General features: G+C 40.9%; 1 protein-coding gene across 4 annotated transcripts in view; it reads left to right on the top strand.

Moving 5' to 3' along the window:
- Positions 1-2,087, top strand: part of TRMT2B (tRNA methyltransferase 2 homolog B) — a 47,039-nt gene extending 44,952 nt beyond the window's left edge. For 3 of the 4 annotated variants that reach the window (XM_032330995.1, XM_032330997.1, XM_032330994.1), the window contains one exon: positions 1,459-2,087. In XM_032330995.1, coding sequence (XP_032186886.1) covers positions 1,459-1,585 — 127 coding nt within the window. In that variant the 3' untranslated portion in view covers positions 1,586-2,087. The remainder of the gene's footprint in view (positions 1-1,458) is intronic. The other variant, XM_032330996.1, reaches the window with a different exon arrangement.
- Positions 2,088-21,733: the final 19,646 nt, after the last annotated feature.

Here is a 21,733-nt window from a genome sequence, read left to right as displayed (position 1 = left end):
TGTCCAGCTTCCTCATTCTTTTATTCATTTTATTTGTTTTCTAGTTGATTATCTTGCTTGGTAGCTGGCCACGTGACCACCATCTCAAAACCAGTTCTGTCTCTCTCCTTCCAATACATTTTTTCTTTCTTATTACATTGGATAAGAAAATGTTGCATGTTAGGGACACCTGGGTGGCTCAGATGGTTAAGGGTTGGCCTTTGGCTCAGGTCATCATCTCAGGGTCCTGGGATCAAGCTCCACATCGGGCTCTCTCTCAAATAAATAAGGAAAACCTTTAAAAAAATTTTTAAGGAACATATTCCATTATAGAAGGAATAGTGAATATCTTGCCTTATTCTGATTTCAGTGGGACAGTGCGATTTAAACTGTTGAGAGTCAGCCAGGGAAACAAGAACTCTTCTGTTTTGTTGGTTTGAGAATAAATTGGTACAACCTTTTTTTAGAACAGTTTAGTGGTATATATGTTAGGGCCTTACAAACATATAGGCCCTTCAACTCAGCAGTTCTACTAAACAACTAAAAATGTATGCAAAGATGTAACTATTAAGGATACTCATGGAGGGACTTTTTGAAATAGCAAGGTGTTAGAAACAGCTTAAATTTCCAGTAGCTAGGGATTAGGCAGATAAACTATGATTAACACATTTAATGGAATACCATATAGCCAATAATTATGAGGTAACCTGATATGTAGTGGAAAGATAGACATGATCTGAAGAAACTAGTTGTAAAGCAGTATGTACAATATGTACAGTGTGACTCCATTTTAAGAAACCAATTTAAATGTACATATTTAGAAAGATACATCCTGAGAAGTCAGCAGTGGTTCTTGGTGAGTTTATAGGTGAATTTTTGTGCTTATTTTTACTTGACTATCTTTGAGATAAGTGAAAAGAGTAATCTGCTTTGAAACATTTCAGTAGAATAATTTAATCCAGTAATATTTGTTAATTACCTTTCATATACAAATTATACAGAAGCATATATGACTTAGACAGCTTGCTCCATTCACTACTGAACTCTGTATCACAAACTGGGAACACAGAGATGAATAATAAGCAGTTATTGCCTTGTTTCCACCCTCGAAAAGGTTATAGTCCACTGAAGAAGAAGGTTTAAAAAAAAACCCAGGTTAGTTACACTAAATATGATAAATGCTATTATTGAGAGAAACATAAGGGACTGTCAGAATACAGGGAAGGGCTTAAGTTTCTTTTTAAAGATTTTATTTATTTGATGGGGGGTGGCGGGGAGAGAGCACACAAGCAGGGAGAGAAGCAGGCAGCCTGATGTGGGGCTCGATCCCAGGACCCTGGGATTATGACCTGAGCTGAAGATAGACACCTAACCAACTGAGCCACCCAGGTGCCCCGGAACGGCTTAATTTTTAAGAAGTTGTGTTCCTATAGGTTCTCCTTGGTATTGAGAAACTGATATTACGCTCTGTTTCTCTAGGCTGTGCTGTCCTCCAGACTCGGCTAAGAAGCTTCTTGGTGAGCCTTTTGTCCTGAGAAAAGCTGTGCCTGTGGATCTGTTCCCCCACACCCCACACTGTGAGCTGGTGCTCCTCTTCACTCGATAAGCAGCCTCCTGCGGGACTGCAGGCTGTTAAGGCTGAAGTTTCAGTTCCTTCCAGGTTTGGCATCTTGCTACATTGTAGATCCTCAGAGCATTATTGGAGAAACCAACCTTTGGATCGATCTCAGGACCCCGAGACCATGACCCAAGGCAAAGGCAGAGGCCTAACCATTGAACCACCCAGGTACCCCAACATCTAGCTTAAAAAAAAAAAGCAGAGTAAGCTATAATGTGATTGTGGGGTGACTGCATGATCTCAGAGCTTCATTCCTTTGGGTTTTCTAGGCTTTAAAGTTCTAGAATACCCTTTAAAAATGGTAGGAACAATAGCACCAATCAGCTCTCAACTATGGAAGGAGAATTGGTGATAGTAGAGACACTGGGAAAGAAGATCTTCAAAGAAGAGACTGAATACCTATAATTGTGCTATGTAGTGTGAACGCAAAAAGCTCCAGAATCCCCTAATGATCCAGTATATACTATAATAAACTGGATATGGAAATTGACATTCTCTGGTCCATAATTTCTTCAGCTCTAGAGTTGTCCTTGGTTACTTCCCCAACAATTTAGATTATGTTTTGAATCTTTTAATAGCCTAAGGACATGTACAAAAATCTGATTTACAAAATGATATTGGGTCAACTAGTATTTTTCTCAATCCTAAACACTTCTGGAGAAGGCTCCTTCTCAAAAAAAAATGTGGCTATTAAGGCTACTATATACATATCCATTTTAAAAAAATGCTAGAAGGAAATAAAGTGATTTTAAAAAAGTATTGACTTATGGCAGTCAGATGTTTTATTTTCATTGCCTGATTTTTCATTTTATGTAATGGGACAACGACTTTTATCTTCTCCTTTTGTTGGCCATATCTGTAAATGGCAAAACTATCTATTAATTATCTAAGCCAGAAACCAGAGTTAGCGCTCTCAGTCTCATACCCAACTGCCTACAAAGGGGGTTCCACCTGGATATTTTCTAGATACTCCAAACTCAATGTCTAACGTTGCAAGCTTCACATCTGTCCCCCAAACTTGTTCTTGCTCCTACATTCCCAGTCCTGATGAATATACCAATCTACTCAGTCACTCAAGTCGAAAACTTGGGAATTATATCTGAGTCCTTCTTCTCTATCTCCTTCCCCCACCCAACATATTACCAAATCTCCATCCCTGTAGGTTTCCATAATTTCTTACTACATTATTGCCCAAAAGGCTATCTTCTTTTTTTTAAGATTTTATTTATTTTGTTATTTATTTGAGAGAGAGAGAGCACAAGCTGGGGGCAGAGGAAGAGGGAGAAGCAGACATCCTGCTGAGCAGGGAGCCTCACTCGGGGCTCAATTCCAGGACTCTGGAATCATGACCTGAGCCGAAGGCAGACGTTTAACCCACCAAGCCACCCAGGCACCCCTCAGAAGGCCATCTTCTTAACTGCTGCTGCTCTATCCACTCTTGCCCCCATCCATTCCATTCTCTGCAGCCGTTGTGCGTTTTCTAAAATGCCAATGTCATTGTGTTTCTCCAGTGCTTAAAATATTATTGACTTCTTACTGCTTTTAAAAAATCCAAAATTCTTTTTTTTTTCAAAAAATTTTTTAAGATTTTATTTATTTATTCATTTGAGAGAGAGAGAGTGAGAGCGAGAGAGAGCATGATTGAGGGGTAGGGCCAGAGGGGAAGGGAGAAGCAGACTCCTTGCTGAGTAGGGAGCCTGACCCTGGGAGGGTTTGATCCCAGCACCCTGAGACCACGACCTTGAGCTAAAGGCAGACACCCAACCGACTGAACCACTCAGGTGCCACCAAAAGTCCAAAATTCTTTTTTTTTTTAAGATTTTATTTATTTATTAGACAGAGCGATCACAAGTAGGCAGAGAGGCAGGCAGAGAGGAAGGAGGAAGCAGGCTCCCTGCTGAGCCAGAGAGCCCGATGTGGGGCTCGATACCAGGACCCTGGGATCATGACCTGAGCTGAAGGCAGAGGCTTTAACCCACTGAGCCACCCAGGTGCCCCAAAAGTCCAAAATTCTTGATGCACCCTCAACACCCCTTCATAATCTGAACAGCCTCATTTTTCTATATGTATTAAATTCCTTTCCCTGGAAAAGATAAATTTCTTCTATTCTGGTCCTTTTCATACTCTGTTCCTCAGCTTGGAATGCACTTTTCATCGCCTATTCTGGCTAATTTTACTTATCTTTATGTTTTTAACTTAGGTATTCCCCAAGAAATATAGAATTAGCTGTAAATAATCAGCTTCCTGCTAATTTTGCTGGTGTCATTATCTTGTAAGATGATTTTAGAATCATGCTTCTGTCATCTTTATCCTGAAAACTTTGAAATAGACAAGAAAGTTGGAAGACTAGTGCAACGAACACCAGTATGTTCACCAAGATTCAACAAATGTTAGCATTTTGCCATATTTGCTTTGTGTATCTGCTCTTTGGTAAACTATTTGAAAGTAAGTTGTAGACATGACATTTCACCTTTAATCCCTCAGCATGCATCTTCTAAGCAGGATCTTTTTCTGTGTAACTCTATGATACATCATACCGTAAGCACAGCTGAAAGAAATTAACTGTACCTCACCTATCTTTGCCTCCCCAATCTTTGCGAATATTGTCTAATATCTAACCAGTGCTTCCTGAAGTATGATTTGCAAACTACCTGATGGTACACAGGGAGTTAAGGAGCTTGGACTGTAGTAAGTCAATGCGCTGCCTACTTTACTGAGAAAGTTTTGTCACAAAAAAATTCAGCTGAAAAAAAAAAAACAATGTTCTTAGTGACATTGTTCATTTACATTTCTAGGCTGGCTGAGTAGCACTGCTCTGTATTCACATTTCCCCAGCTGTCTCCTAAATGTTTTTTTTTTAAGTTAGTTTATTTATGTATTTATGTGTATATGTATGTATGTATATATTTATTTACTTATTTGACAGGGAGAGAGAGAGAGAGAACACAAGCAGAGGGAGCATCAGAGGGAGAGGGGAGAAGCAGGCTCTCCGCTGAGCAGGGAGCCTAACAATGAGGCAGGGTTCCATCCTGGGATCATGACCTGAGCTGAAGGGAGGTGCCCAACTGACTGAGCCATCCAGGCACCCCGAATGTCTTTTTAAAAAATGATTTAATATATTTATTAGATAAATATATAAAAATTTATTTTATATATTTTATTTAATATAATTTATTTTATTTAATATAATTTATTTTTATTTAATATAATATATTTTATATATTTATTAGAGTACACGCACACCAGAGGGAGAGGGAGAAAGAAGACTCCCCGCTGAGCAGGGAGGCTGATGTGGGGCTCAATGCCAGGACCCTGGGATCATGACCTGAGCCAAAGCTGCCTTTGACTCAACCACTGAGCCACCCAGGCACCCTCCTAAATGTCTTTTATAGCCAGTTTATAGGTTGCATTTGGGTGTGGTGTTTCTTTTAATTTACAACAGTCTCTCCACTTTTTTTTTAATGGTACTAGCATTTAAAGACTGGCTCTGCCCCACATTAGGAATATGACTGTAGTGTCACCAGCCATCCTGGTTTTTCTGTGACTGTCCTGCTTTAAGGACTGATCCTGTATCCCTCCCGGGATAGGATGCTTTGTTTCCTTATGGTGGTCTTTAGCTCTTCCTTCCAGCCCCTGAATTTCCCGTAAATGTGAAGTACTTGGGATCAGAAGCTTGATTTGATTCAATTAAACCATATTTTGATAAGAATTCTTCATAAGCAATGTTGTGTGCTTTATGACAGTCACATCTTATCAGGAGGCACGTAGTGTCAGTTGTCCACTCTTAGGGTGATGATTTAGGTGGTGGCCCTCTGAACTCTCCATGTGGTTTTCTCTTTGTTATTAACAGGAAATCTGTGGGATGTTACTTTGGTATAGTGTGATTGTCCTGTCCCCCAGAAACTAAAGATTTTAGCATCATATGTTGGTTATTGTTTCCTTATTTAGTAATTTGGTTTTCTGATTTTTAAAATGTATTCCCTGGCTTGGTGATTTAATTGGAGTTGGAAAATGTTGATTTTCTAACTCTGTCACCCAGTCTATATTTCTTAGCTGTTTTGTGTTTTGTGTTTCTTGTGTTTTGATGAGATTTTCCTCATCTGTGGAATATGAATCAAAAAGGGTAAGTAAAAACCTTATTCTTTCTCCTTGAACACCAATTTTCAGAGTAAGAAGTTGATGTAATAGTTCCAGTAGTAGCTAGTTTTACTGACTTACTTTCATGTCACTTGACTCAGTGTTTTTCGTATTTAAATTCAGTATTATACACTCAGTTCAGACATTTTCTTTGTAATATTAGCTCAAATCGTCTCATTTGTCCAGTGATAGTCCCTTGAGGCTGGCTCCCATGTCCTTTTTTGGTACATTTTTTAAAAGATTTTTATTATTTGACAGATATCTCAAGTAGGGGGAGAGGCAGGCAGAGAGAGAAGAGGAAGCAGGCTCCCTGCTGAGCAGAAAGCCTGATGTGGGGCTCGATCCCAGGACCCTGGGATCATGACCTGAGCCGAAGGCAGAGGTTTTAACCGACTGAGCCACACAGGCACCCCCATTTTTTAAAGCTTTTATTTTCATTCCAGTTAGTTAACATACAATGTAATATTAGTTTCAGGTGTACAATTTAGTGATTCAAGAATTCCATGCATCACCCAGTGCTCGTCCCAACAAGTGCCTTCCCTAATCCCCATCACCTATTTAACCCACCCCTACCTTCCTCCCCTCTGGTAACCACGAGTTTGTTCTCTATCATTAAGAGTCTGTTTCTTGGCTTACCTCTCTCTCTCTGTCTCTCTCTTTCTCTCTTTTTTCTTTGCTTGTTTTTTTTTGTTTCTTAAATTCTATATATGAGTGAAGTCTTTCTCTGACCTATTTTGCTTAGCATAATACTCTCTAGCTCTATCCATGTCATTGCAAGTGTCAAGATTTCATTTTTTTATGGCTGAATAATAATCGTGTGTGTGTGTGTGTGCATGTATAAAAAACTATAAACACTGGGGTGCATGTATCCTTTTGAATTAGTATTTTTGTATTCTTTGGGTAAATGCCTGGTAGTGCAATTGCTGGATTGTAGGGTAGTTCTATTTTTAACTTTTTGAGGAACCTCCATACTGTTTTCCAGAGTGACTGCATGAGTTTGCATTCCCACCAACAACAGTGCAAGAGGTCTCCCCTTTCTCCACATCCTCACCAACACCTGCTCTTTCTTGTGTTGTTGATCGTAGTCACCCAAGAAATGAATAATCCAATTAAAATATTGGCAGAAGACATGAATAGACATTTTCCAAAAAAATACCTACAGATGGCCAACAGACACATGAAAAGATGTTCAATGTCACTCATCGCCAGGGAGATGCAAATCAAAACTACAATGAGTTATCACTTCCCCCTCTCAGAATGGCTAAACTGTCATGTCCTTTTGACATTCCTCAATGAGTCTTCAAGCACTTCCTTAGATTCTGGTGCAAGATTCCTAAGCACAACCATACATTTCCCTGCCCCAGTCCTGGAAACAGCCATTTCCAAGGAACGCTTGTTCCTTTTAATGGAGAATGGTATTTAGAAACCAAGTTCTGGATGCTGAATGTTAGAAGCAAAATTTAATAGTTACTGCATTTCTGTCAGTGAGCTGTAAAGCATTAGTACAGTGACCAACTGTCCTGATTTACTCTGAACCTGGAACTTTCAGTGTTAAAACCAAGAGCATCCTATGCAAACAGGTAGAACAAGGTGGTGACCCTAAATTGGTCACATTGTTAATACTAATGATTAAGAAGGAACAATGGAAATTGGGGTTGCGATATGTATACTGGTAGTAGCTAAAGTAGCTGTAAATTACCAGGGGATTTAAGGGTTTGTATTAAATCTATTCCAGCTGTAAAATATCTAGGTCTATAGCAGTGGATCACAAACTTCACTGTGCATTAGTATCACCTACAGAGCAATTTAAAGTACCGAGCCCAAGGGCTGCCTGGGTGGCTCAGTGGGTTGAGCCTCTGTCTTCGGCTTAGGGTCCTGGGATTGAGCCCTGCATTGGGCTCTCTGCTCAGCAGGGAACCTGTGTCCCCCTCTCTCTCTGCCTGCCTCTCTGCCTACCTATGATCTCTCTGTGTGTCAAATAAATAAAATCTTTAAAATCTGAACCCTGGGCCAGGGACTTTACAATTTAATTGGTTTAGGAGGGGTCTCAGGAGTTCGTATTTAAAAATTGTCCCCCCGCCCAATGATTCTCATGCACTGCCAGGATTGAGAACCAGTGATCTGGGTAGGGCTTTGCCTTTCCTAGTGTGGCACCTGGACCAGCAGGATTAGCATCATCACTTAGGAGCTTGTTAGAAATGCAAACTTTCAGACTTCATCCCAGCTGGATGAGAAACTGGGGATGGGACCCACAAATCTGTGTTGTAACATACTCCCCAGGTGGTGCTGATGCTCACTCAAGCTTGAGACCCACTAGTTCAGAGCAACTGTTCCTCAGCCTTGGTTGCACACTAGAATCACCTGGAGGCCTTTCAAAACAGGTTTCTGGGTGTCACCCCTTCAGAGAGTCAGATTGCCTTCATTTTGGGTGTGGCCCTAGCATTGCTATTATTATTTTTTTCTTAACTTCTTTTTTTTTAATTTTTTTATAAACATATAATGTATTTTTATCCCCAGGGGTACAGGTCTGTGAATCGCCAGGTTTACATACTTCACAGCACTTACCATAGCACATAACCTCCCTAATGTCCATTACCCCACCCTCCTCTTCCGACCCCCCTCCCCCCAGCAACCCTCAGTTTGTTTTGTGAGCATTGTTATTTTAAAAACTCCTTAGATGACTCTAATGTGCAAGTAAGGCTGAAAACCTTGACCTGGGGTTTTTGTCTCCTAAACCCGGTGTTTGACTTGATGAGCAAAAATGCACATCAAATTGCAGATTAAAAAAAAACTAACTAGGTGTGTAATGCATAGGCCAAATAGCTTGCTTTTTCACTTCCTCTTTGTCTAACCCCACCCAGGGTCTCTAAGCACTGTTTTGCACTCCTTTGAAAAGATTTTCATCCCTTGAAAGCATTCCCTTTCCCATTCTTCCAGCAGTTAATTCTGGTGGGTGTGGTAGTGAGCGGGGCTTGAGATACAATCAGTTGCTATTAATTCTAGCCAAGCTTTAATGTAACCCTCAGCCATGGCAAGAGAAAAGTGAACTCATTTAAAAAAAAAAAAAAGATGTTATTTATTTGTTTGACAGAGAGTGAGTGCACAAGAGAGCACAAGTAGGGGGAGCAGAAGAGGGAGAAGCAGGGTCCCTGCTGAGCAGGGAGCCCAATGCAGGGGTCGACCCCAGAACCCCAGGGTCATGACCTGAGCTGAAGGCAGACATTTAACCACTGAGTCACCGAGGTAGCCCAAAAAGTGAACTCTTTGAATATTAAAGTAGGAGAGTTGTTTTAAGGATTTCTCTTTAGGCTGTCTCTACCTGTTCCAGATCTAGCTTCTCATTAGGCTCAACCTAGAGTTGCTGAACCTATGAGTGCAATTTTGGCCTTGCCCTGAATGCAAGTTTGGAATTTTACCTACGGCAATGGTTCCTAGTCTTAGCTGCACGATGGACTCATCTGGGGGCTTAAAAAAAAAAAAGGTCCTGGTTCCTGAGGCTTGGTCCCTAACTCCAGATATTCTGATTTAACTAATCTGGGGTGTGGCTCAAGGATCTGGGGTTTTAAAGGATTCCCCAAGGTGATTGAAATGTGCAGTGGGGGTTATGATCCTCTGATTTGGGCTGTGGTTCCCAAACCTGGCTGCATAATAAAATTCCCTAGGGACCTTTTATAGCTTCTAAAACCCAGGCCACACCCTGAAACAGTTAAATAATTACAGCCTCTGGGGTGGGACATAGGCGTTGGTAATTTTGAAGTTTCCCCATGATTTCAATGTGCAACCAAGTGTTGAGAACCACAGGGTGAGGGTATTTGATTTTGGGGGGTTTGGGAGAGAGAACAGAATGATTGTCATTTGCTGAGATGTAAGTCTTCCAACCCTTCACCTTCAAAATCATATTGTCAATTTATAATTGACAGGGGCATCATTGTCATTTTTCTAAGAGATGTATTTCAAAATGGCATGGTCATAAAATGCAGTCATGAACCAATGGAAGCTCCCTCAGAGCTGATCAACTAATTCAAGTGTAAAAGGACAATTGAAATGGAATATAATTATGTCCCAGACTTAAAAATTTTCCATCAGCTGATTTGGTTCTATCATTATATGTATTTCCACATTGTATTTCCCATTGTTTCTTGTCAAAGATTAAGTGGGATGGCAATGCTGACATGTAGCCCAGATTCTATATAGTGGAGGAACATGTCAATATCAAGCCCATTCCTAACTTTTAGGGATCCTCAGAGTACATGGAGGGGAAGAGGCCTTTGTTCTGAGGACTGAAAAAAGGAATTTAAATATTTAAAACTGTTGGAATGTACTGCTTGCATTTTACTGATTGCCTTTATTTGTAACCAATCTAAGGAATACTTGAGGAAAGGGCCTTATCATATACTTAACTGTTTGTTTTCCTCATCCAGTTAGACTGTAAGTTTGAAGGCATAAGGCTATTATTTCCTGTTCACTGTTGTATCTCTGTTTAGTACCCAGTCCAGTGTCTGAAATGTACAAGTGCTCAGAGAGGCAACATAGCATACTGGCCAAGAGGACCAGCTTTGGAATCAGTGTGATCTAGCCTTGAATCCTGACTCCATCACGTACATGCTGTGTGAACTTGGGTGAGTTATTAACCTCTCCAACCCGTTCCTGTTCCTTGTCCCTCTGCCTGTAAAAGAAGGGTAATAATAGTACGTAGCTCATGGGATTGTCGTGACCCATTTAGCAAGACATTATTTGTAAAGCGCCTTGCAAATTGCCTAGCACATAGTTTGCGTGTAGAAAGGCAGGAGTTATTCATTTTTTTAAAAGATTTTATTTATTTATTTGACAGACAGAGATCACAAGTAGGCAGAGAGGCAGGCAGAGAGAGAGGAGGAAGCAGGCTTCCTGCTGAGCAGAAAGCTGGACACAGGGCTCGATCCCAGGACCCTGAGATCATGACCTGAGCCGAAGACAGAGGCTTTAACCCACTGAGCCACCCAGGCGCAGCCTCTTTTTCTTTCTTTCTTTTTTTTTTTTTAAGATTTTATTTACTTATCTGACAGACAGAAATCACAAGTAGGCAGAGAGGCAGGCAGAGAGAGGGAGCGGGAAGCAGACTCCCTGCCGAGCAGAGAGCCCGATGCAGGACTCGATTCTAGGACCCTGAGATCATGACCTGAGCCAAAAGCAGAGGCTTAACCGCTGCGCCGCCCAGGGGCCCCTCCGCAGGAGTTATTCTTAATAATCCAATTACTAGTTAAAGGAATAAATGGATGTCATAGTCTGCTTTCTCTTCCCTCTCTTGAGGTTAACGAACCAAAATAACGTAATCAATTTGGTTTCTGTCGGATTTCAACACTTAATTTCAGGCAAATAAAACCAACCACACATAGGAAAGAGTCTCTTCCCTGTTGGTGTTGGTGTTTCCCAGCATTTATGTTATAGTCAAATAATGCAACTTCTAGTAAAAAGTTTAAAATAGAGTCTGGAGGAAAAAATGAAGCATAGAAAACAGATAAGGCCATCCCTCTCATTTTGTCACCCTCAAAATATTGGTTACTAAAATAACCCATTTGTCAAATCCCTTTGTACTGCTGTGAGAAGTGCTAATGTAAGACATGTTTTCTGAAAATAACCGTCATGAGGTGTCATGAATTAAGGGATTTGGTACAGAAGTGATAAAGTTCCCTTCTGGATAGAATAGCTCAGGATCATAAATTGCACAGAACCTCTCTTGGCTTACCTTTTCCACCTCTTAAAAGGACGTGCTGCATAGGATTCTAGATTGGATCCTAAACAGAAAAAGGACGTTAGTGGAAAAACCAGTGAAGTTGGAGTAAAGTCTGTAGCTTAGTAAATAGTATTGTACTATATTGTTATTGTCCTGGTATTGATCACCATACTAGTGTTATGTGAAGTGTTAATGGAAGCTGGGTGAAGTGTATACAGGAACTCTGTACTATGTTCACAGCTCTTCTGAATATCTGAAATTATTTTGAAATTTAAAAAAACACCCTAAACATAGTCTTTTAAAAACTAAGCATACTGATTGAAAGCTAATTCTAGTAAAACAAAGTGTGGGCAGGTGTTCAGGCCAGGGCTCCAGGGATAGAGTAGTGTTCACCCAGATACCTAGTTATTTGCATAAGCATTACCTGTGATAAGGTGACAAGGGGCAGGAGTAGCATATAACAGTTATTTTACAGTAAGGAATTTCTGGCAGCCTATCAAAAAACAGTTCCTTTCTTTCAGTATAAGTTAACCTGGCTCAGAACACAGCAGCCTGACCTAAAGAGGCCTAAATATAAATGTTCCAATCAAAAGACATAGGGTGTCAGAATGGATTTTTAAAAAAACAAAAACAAGACCCATCTACATGCTGCCTACAAGAGACTCATTTTACACCTAAAATACCGCACAGTTGAAAATGAGGGGATGGAGAAGTATTTATCACGTAAATGGGTATCAAAAGAAAGCTGGAGTAACAATATTTATATTGGACAAACTAGACTTTTTTTTGAAGATTTATTTATGTATTTGAGAGAGGGGGTGTGTGCAAGCTTGAGTGTATGAATGGGGTGAGGGGCAAAGTGAAAGAATCTCAAGTGGACTCCCTGCTGAGTGTGGAGCCCAACCTGGGGATCCATCTTGCAACCCTGAGATCATAACCTGAGCCAAAACCAAGAGTCTGACACTCAACCGATTGAGCCACTCAGGTGCCCCTGGACGAACTAGACTGTATTTTTATTTTATTTTATTTATTTGCCAGAGAGAGAGAGAGTATACACAAGCAGGCAGAGAGTCAGGCAGAGGCAACGAGAGAAGCAGGCTCCCCGCTGAGCAAGGAGCCTGATGCGGGACTCGATCCCAGGACCCCCGGATCATGACCTGAGCCAGAGGCAGTGGCTTAACCAACTGAGCCACCCAGGCATCCCCAAACTAGACTTTAAAATAAAAAGACTGTAGCAAGAGGTAAAGGAGAACACTATATCATAATAAAGGGGACAATCCAGCAAGAAGACATAACAATTGTAAGTAGTTATGCACCCAACATGGGAGCACCCAAATACATGAAACAATTATTAACAGACATAAAGAAACTAATTAATTATAATACAATAATAGTAGAGGGCTTTAACACTATACCTACATCAGGGAAAGATCATCTCACCAGAAAAATCAACAAGGAAACAATGGCTTTGAATGACATACTGGACCAGATGGACTTAACAGATATAGTCAGGACATTCCATCCTAAAACAGCAGAATACACATTCTTTTCAGGTACCTATGGGACATTCTCCAGAATACATCACATATTGGGTCACAAATCACGACTCAATAAATACAAAAAGATCAAAGTCATACCACGCCCCTTTTCTGACTGCAGTGCTATGAAACTAGAAGTCAACCACAAGAAAACATTTTGAAAGACTACAAGTGTATGAAGGTTAAGCAACATGCTACTAAACAATGAATGGATGAACCAAGAAATCATAGAAGAAATGAAAATATACATGGAAACAAAAGAGAATGAAAATACAATAATCCAAAACTTTTGGGTTGCAGCAAAAGCAGGGGATTATATAGCAATATAGACCTACCTTAAGAAGCAAGAAAAATCTCAAAAAACAACCCAACCTTACACCTAAAGGAGCTAGAAAAAAACAAATGAAACCTAAAGCTAACAGAAGGAAGCAAATAATAAAGATTAGGGTAGAAATAAATGATATAATTTTTTAAAAAAAACCTAGGGGCGCCTGGGTGGCTCAGTGGGTTAAAGCGTCTGCCTTCAGCTCAGGTCATGATCCTAAGGTCCTGGGATTGAGCCCCGCATCGGGCTCTCTGCTCAGCAGGGAGCCTGCTTCCCCCTCCCCATCCCCACACCTGCCTCTCTGCCTACTTGTGATCTCTCTCTCTCTGTCAAATAAATAAATAAAATTCTTTAAAAAAAGAACCTGGGGCGCCTGGGTGGCTCAGTGGGTTAAAGCCTCTGCCTTCGGCTCAGGTCATGATCCCAGGGTCCTGGGATTGAGCCCCGCATCGGGCTGTCCGCTCCGCGGATAGCCTGCTTCCTCCTCTCTCTCTTTCTACCTGCCTCTCTGCCTACTTGTGATCTCTGTCTGTCAAATAAATAAATAAATAAAATCTTTAAAAAAAAAAATAAAAATAAAAAAAATTTAAAAAGAACCTAATAAAACAGATGATTGAAACCGGGAGCTACTTCTTTGAAACAATTAATAAAATTGCTAAACCCCTAGCCACACATAGCAAAAAGAAAAGGGACCCCTAGCCACACGTAACAAAAAGAAAAGGGAAAGGACCCGAATAAGTAAAACCACAAATGAGAGAGAAATAATAACCAACACCACAGAAATGCAATTATAAGAGAATATTATGAAAAACTCTATGCCAACAAACTACACAAATTTGTTGTAGGAAAAAATGGATAAATCCCTAAAAACATGAACTATCAAAACTGAAACAAAGAAATAGAAAACATGAACAGACTGATAACCTGCAAAGAAATTGAATCAGTAATCAAAAATCTCCCAACACTGATAACCTGCAAAGAATTTGAATCAGTAATCAAAATCTCCCAACAAACAAAAGTCCAGGGCCAAATGGCTTCATAGTGAATTCTACCAGACATTTAAAGAAGAGTTAATATCTATTCCTCTCAACTATTCCAAAAAGCAGAAAAGGAAGGCAAACTTCCAAATTCATTCAATGAGGCCAGCATTACCCTGAGAGCAAAACCAGATAAAGACTCCACTGAAAAAAGAGAAATATAGGCCAGTATCCCTGAGGAACATGGATGCAGAAATTCTTAATAAATATCAGCAAACTGAATCCTCCAATACATTAAGAGAATCATTCACCATGCTCAAGTGGGATTTATTCCTTGATTGCAAAGGTGGTTCAGTATTTGCGAGTCAATCAACGTGATATACCACATTAAGAAAATAAAGGATAAGAACCGTATGATCATTTCAATAGATACAGAAAAAACATTTGACAAAACAGCTTCCATTCATGATAAAAACCCTCAACAAAGTAGATTTAGAGGGAACACACCTCAACAGAATAAAGGTCATACAGAAAAAACCCACAGCTAATATCATCTCCATGGAGAGAAACCAAGAGGTTTTCCTCTACAGTCAAGAACAAGACAGGATGTCCACCCTCATCACTGTTATTTAACATAGTACTGGAAGTCCTTGCCATAGCAATCAGACAATAAGAAGGAAAAAAAGGCATCCAAAATCATGGAGGAAATAGTAAAACTTCCACTATTTGCAGATGACATGTTATTCTTTATAGAAAACCCAAAAGACTCATCCAAAAAACTGCAAGAACTGATACATGCATTCAGTAATGTTGCAGAACACAAAGTCAATGTACAGAAATCTGTTGCATTTCTTTTTTTAGAAGTGGGCTCCATGCCCAATGTGGGGTTTGAACTCATAACCCTGAGATTGCGACTTGAGATGAAGAGTCAGACACTCTACTGACTGAGCCACCGAGGCACCTCATTACATTTCTATACACCAGTAATGAAGCAGCAGAAAGAAAAATCAAGGAATCAATCCCATTTACAATTGTATCAAAAACAAAAGGTAAGATCTCTAGGAATAAACCTAATAACTAAAGAGGTGAAAAACCTGTAATCTGAAAACTATAAAACACTGATGAAAGAAACTGCAGATAACACAAAGAAATGAAAAACAATTTATACTCATGGATTGGAACAACAAATACTGTTAAGATATCTATACTACTTGACTGATGAATTAAGACCTGTATCCCTGAAACAAATACATTGCATGTTAACTTTTTAAAAAGTTTTCTATACTACACAAAGCAATCTATACATGTAATGCAATCCCTATGAAAACACCACCAGAATTTTCACAGAGCTAGAACAAACACTTCTAAAATATGTACAGAACCACAGAAGACCCTGAATAGCCAGAGCAACCTTGAAAAAGAAGAGTGAAAGAGAAGGCATCACAATTATGGGCTTCAAGTTATATTACAAAGCTGTAGTGATCAAAACAGTATGATACTGGCACAAAAATAGCCACATAGAGCAATGGGAAAAAATAGAAAACACAGAAATAAACCCACAACTACATGGTCAATTAATCTTTGGAAAAGCAGGAAGACTATCCAATGGGAAAAAGCATTTCCAACAAGTGAACAGCTACATGTAAAAGAATGAAACTGGACCATTTTCTTACACCATACACAAAAATAAATTCAAGATAAAGACCTAAATGTGAAACGGGAAACAATCAAAATCCTAGTGGAGAACACAGGCAGTAACCTCTTTGATCATGATCATAGCAGCTTCTTTCTAGTTATGTCTCCTGAGGCAAGGGAAGCAAAAGCAAAAATCAACTGTTCAGACTTCATCAAAATGAAAAACTGCTGCACAGTGAAGGAAACAACAAAACCAAAAGGCAACCTACGGAATAAGAGAATGTATTTGCAAATGACAGATTTGATAACGGGTCAGTATCCAAAATGTGACTTCTAAAAGGCAACATCCAAAAGGAAAAATAATCCAGTTAAAAATGGGTAAAAAACATGAATAGATATTTTTCTAAAGAAGACCTACAGATGGCCAACAGATACATGAGAAGATGCTCAACATTACCTACCATGGAAATACAAATCAAAGCTACGGTGAGACATGACCTCACACCTGTCAGAATGGCTAAAATCAACAACACAAGAAAGAACAGATGTTGGTGAGGATGCAGAGAAAGGGAGCCCTCTTGCACTGTTGGTGGGAATGCAAACTGGTGTAACCACTCTAGAGAACAGTATGGAGGTTCCTCAAAAAGTTAAAAACAGAATTACCCTACGATCCAGCAATTGCACTAGTAGGCATTTACCCAAAGAATATAAAAACTCTAATTCAAAAGGATACATGCACCCCAGTGTTTATAACAATGTTGTCTACAATAGCCAAACTATGGAAACAGCCAATGTCCATCAACTGATAATGGATATGTATACATATACAGTGGCTTATTACTCAGCCCCCAAAAAAGAATAAAATCTTGCCATTTGCAATGACAAATAGAGTATTAGAGAGTATTATACTAAGCAAAGTAAGTCAGAGAAAAATACCATGTATTTTCACTTATATGTGGAATTTAAGAAACAAAACAAATAAGCAAAGGGAACAAAAAGAGAGGCAAACCCATAAACAGACTTTTTTCAAAAAGATTTTATTTATTTGATAGAGAAAGAGAAAGCATAAGTTGGGGGGGGAGTGGCAGAGGGAGAAGGAGAAGCAGACTCCCCACTGAGCAGGGAGCCTGACACGGGGCTTGATCTCATGACCAGGAGATCATGATCTGGGGCTGAAGGCAGACGCTTAACTGACTGAGCCACTCAGGTGCCCCAAGAAGCAGACTCTTCACTATAGAGAACAAACTGATGGTTGGTTTCCACAGGGGAGGTGAGTATGGGGGGATGGGTGAAATAGGTGATGGGGATTAAGGAGTACACTTGCGATGAGCACGGGGTGATGTGTGGAAGTGTTAATTTACTGTATTGTGCACCGAAAACTAACACTATGTTTACTGGAATTAAAATAAAAATGGAAAAAGCAAATTAAAACTGAAAAAAAAAAAAAGAGATCCAAATATATATGTTGTCTTAAACTCCCATCTTAGAGTTTGGTCAGCTATGTGTTTGGAAGGAATTTTTCACTGTAGTGCTAAGCCTGAAGTGGTAATTTCATGCCCTGAACATGAGAGGAGTGGGAAGAATAAAGATCCAGCCCTTTTAAAGCACCAGGCCCCTTAGCACTCAGTTCCTTCTCTATTCCCTGGATCAAATGAACTGTGGCGTTAACTCCTGTTATCAGCTAAAAAGCAGGTGTTTGTGTAACCTAGGGTGACCAGATGACAATTTAAAAAGGTGTTGGTGGAGGGGGAGTGGAATCAGAAAGGACTGTGGCACTCTTTGTTCTCTTAGGTTCTTTTGGGATGAACTCTTCTATGTATGTTTTTCAGAGTTCTGATTAGCACGTGTACGTGCTGTTTTCTGTTTTGCTGTTTTCATTTAACATTTTACATTCTGCTTCCCACTTGCGCAGTGCATGTAATTGTCATCTTTAATGGCTGGGTAACATTCCATTGTATTGAATAGCATGATAGTTCTTAGGACTGGGCTCATTTCTCTAAGCAGATATAAAAGGCTTGCTGTTTCTTAGCACCAGAGGTCTATTTTAGTTCCTGGAAGTGGAGACTAGCATGAGCGTGGGATTGCGTGGGATTCTTGAGTCATCCTCATGCAGCACAGTTCGAGTGCTTTGTTAACATCACTCGGCCCACCACCTGAAAGCAGAGCCTCCTGGGCTCCCTGGACCTGAGCCTTGCACTTCAGAGGCATAGGGATGGAAATACAAGCCCCCCGACTCTCACAACCCCCAGCTGATACTATCTCTGTGCCAACAGCGGGAAGTTCTTGCTCCTTTCCCAATCAACTGGGATAGCTCCACCTGTTTCACATAGAGATAGGAGAGAAAAGGCAAGGAGAGTGGGAGGACGGATTATTAGAGCTAAAGAAGTTAAGGTGCAGGTCAGAGGTGCCATGGCTAAGTTCTCTGAGGCACACCTGTGAAAAATGAAGTAGAATGGGAAGATTTCCAGCCCTCACTCTCTATATCTCATTCCTGTCAGAAATCCCAGTTTGGGTCATCCAATAAAGGGTTAAATGGGGTTTGAGACAAAGCAGTGAATCCAGGCTTGATCTCTATGCCACCCAGGGCCAAGGGCATTTTATGGTTGAGAATGATAGTTGGCAAGATTCTCCTGAGAAGAGTGTTACATTCAGTGCACTTGGTTAAATCTCACTAGTAGCAACTGCCTTGAAAATGAGTGATTCTAATCGGTTATTGGGAGGGAAGAGTGCTATTCAAAACACAACTGGTATGGCCCAAGCACCAAACACTCAAACAGTCAGGGATTTATGGCTATGTTGGCTACTACCGGTTTCCATGCTCTAATGCTAATTGATCCCTGTTCTTTCTGAACTCTTGCTGTGTACTCATTATATGACCTGTGTTCTGCAGATCGCACTGGATAGGATACCAGTATTGCTGACAGGGTACTCCTGGCAGGTAGAAACAACATATACATGAAGAGTGGTGAGTAGATGCCAGGAGTTGAAAACCATTCTAAACGGAGGGACTCCCCCCACCCACCTGTGCATATTGAATTCTCTAGTCTGAAAACCTGGGCCTGTCCTGCCAGACAAAATCAACAAGTGCTCAGAGCCACGTGGGGATTCTTGAATGATGGACCAAGGTCTTTTGCTCACAAGGTGCCTCTGAAATGGAGGCAAGCTTTAAAAGTCCTAGAGGAGGGAGGCCAAGACCCTGACAATGAAATGAGAGAAACTCCTAAGGCAGCCACTTGCCTGAAAGAAAATTTGCCTCTGAGGGTCAAGAAACTATCCTTAAGCTAGGTCTTGGGCTGCCATGCTGAGGCATAGATTTGTAAGACCTCTTTGGCAGATCTGGATATTCAAAGACAAGGATATGGGAGGCAGTGGTTAGCAGTGGTTATATAGTTACCCTAAATTCTCCATGCCCTTTTCACATTAGAATCCAAGGCATCTCTGTTTGGGTTGTTCTTTATAGAGAAGAGGATGCCTTTCCCAGAAGCGGGGGTGTAGCTGTCTAATGATCTAAGCTTCTCCCCTAATCATAATAATAGCCTCTAACATTTAATGAGCTACTTAATATGTGCCAGGCACTATGTGAAATATTTTTATGTGGATTTTCCCCTTTGATCCTGACAACAACTCTGTGAGGTAGGTACTCTTAATTCTGTCTTCCCGGGGGAAATTGCCAAGGTTACCCAGCTTGATATGGGATTTGGAAAGTACAGTAACAGCATGCAGCAACAAAATTAAGATTCACTCAAAAAATAAATAGAGGTATGCAGGCTGTATTTGGGGGGATATTCTTGAAATAACTGTGATTGATGGATTCTATGTAAGAAAAATTCCGTTGACGCTCAGGAACACATACATTGTACAAAGGGAAGCATGCCAATATACTGAAATGCAGATTTATCAGGTTGTTTCAACTTAAATTCCCCAACTTGCCCACATTCATCGGTAGCACTCCCGCCCCCTTTTAACCACACTTCCCTCTTGGCTGAGAAAGCATGCGTACCTCATAAACATACATGCTGTAAAGACAAATGTGGGTGATCCAGTTTTCTTAAGAACCCAAGTTTGTTGAATTACATTTCCTGTTTAATAAAACTCGTCTTCAGTAGAGCTATTTGCTGACTTGCTGGGTGAGAATGACTGTCAACAGAATTCTCCAGTGACATTTATTAGGCAAGTTGGAGGAAAGTAGGTGGGTCGAGAGTGGCCATGGAAGACCCAAGGAGGAAGCAGTATGTTTGGATTAGAAAGATACAGTACTGGTTTGGGCACACAGGAGATGTGGATTTTTTTTTTAAGATTTTATTTGTTTATTTATTTGTCAGAGAGAGAGAGAGAGTGAGGGAGAATACAAGCAGGCAGGGCGGCAGGCAGAGGCAGAGAGAGAAGCAGGCTCCCCACTGAGCAGGGAGCCTGATGCAGGACTCCATCCCAGGACCCTGGGATCATGACCTGAGCTGAAGGCAGACGCTTAACCAACTGAGCCACCCAGGCGTCCCAGGAGATGTGGATTTTAAGAGCAGCTCTGTCAATGGTCAGCTGTGCAATCTTGGGCAAGTCACTTAACGTATCTGTACCCTAGACTTCTCATCTATTTAACAACTGAGGTTGGACTAGAGGCTCTGTAAGGTTACTTCCAGCTCAATGACTAATAGGCTGAGCCTCAGTCAGAAGCCTATCAAACATCCACAAGTGGGGGGCACCTGGGTGGCTCAGTCAGCTGGGTGTCTGCCTTCTGCTCAGGGTATGATCTCGGGGTCCTGGGACTGAGCCCCGTGTTGGGTTCCCTGCTCAGCCGGGAATCTGCTTGTCCTTTGCCCTCTGCCCCTCCCCCCTCTCATTTTTTCTCTCTCTCTCTCAAATAAATAAAATCTTAAAAAAAAAAAAAGATTCAGGGGTGCCTGGGTGGCTCGGTTGGTTAAGCATCTGCCTTTGGCTCAGGTCATCATCCCTGGGTGCTGGGATCAAGCCCTGCATGGGACTCCCTGCTTAGTGGGGAGCCTGCTTCTCCCTCTCCCTCTGCCTGCTGCTCCCCCTGCTTGTGCTCTCTCTGTCAAATAAATAAAAGAATAAAATTTTTTTTAAAAAAGATCCAGAAGGTGCCTCGGGTGGTTCTTTCAGAGATAAGACCATATGTAATGCATAATAACAAATGATGCAGGCTTAGACAGTGTCAGGCAGTCTAGGTGGGGTTGTAAGACTGATCATTCTGTGCAAGGTTTCTATCCTTCAGAAACAATTAGGGGCTAGTTGAGGGAGCATAAGGTAAGAGTTAAGAGCATGGGTTCTGGAGTTGGATCTTAGTTTGAAAACGAGTTCTGCCACTTCCTCATGGGTGCCCTGGGACAAATTATTTGACCTCACTGAATGTCAGTTCCTGCTTCTGTAAAATGACAAAAGCAATACTATGTAAGCACTTAGCCCAGCACCTGGCCAAACAGAAGTACTCAGTCACCACATCTGCCACAGCTATTGGTGTGCTTATCCCTATCTAAGTTAATTCTCCTGACTTGGGCATGGCTACACTTCACTTTTCCTCGATGTAGCTTTTCCTTTCTGCATGGAATCTGAGAAGAGCATAAACAAATCTTTCTGGCCTGCCACCTTCTCTAGAATCAGATCTGGATTCAAATCCCTGCTCTGCTTCTTACAGGGTGTGGGACCTCAGGCAAGTCATTTAACTTGTCTGCTCCTTAGCTCCTGCATTTGGGAAAATGCAGGTGGGTCTACTGCCCACCCTTAAGGATTGTTGTGCATAAGATGATGAATGTGAAGAACTTAGGCCTGTGCCTAAGGCCTGAGGTCCAGAAGGCA

Source organism: Mustela erminea, chromosome X (assembly GCF_009829155.1).
Source record: "Mustela erminea isolate mMusErm1 chromosome X, mMusErm1.Pri, whole genome shotgun sequence".
Classification (NCBI taxonomy): domain Eukaryota; kingdom Metazoa; phylum Chordata; class Mammalia; order Carnivora; family Mustelidae; genus Mustela; species Mustela erminea.
The sequence above is the reverse complement of the archived record's forward strand: the minus strand, read 5'-3'. Positions and strand labels throughout refer to the sequence as shown.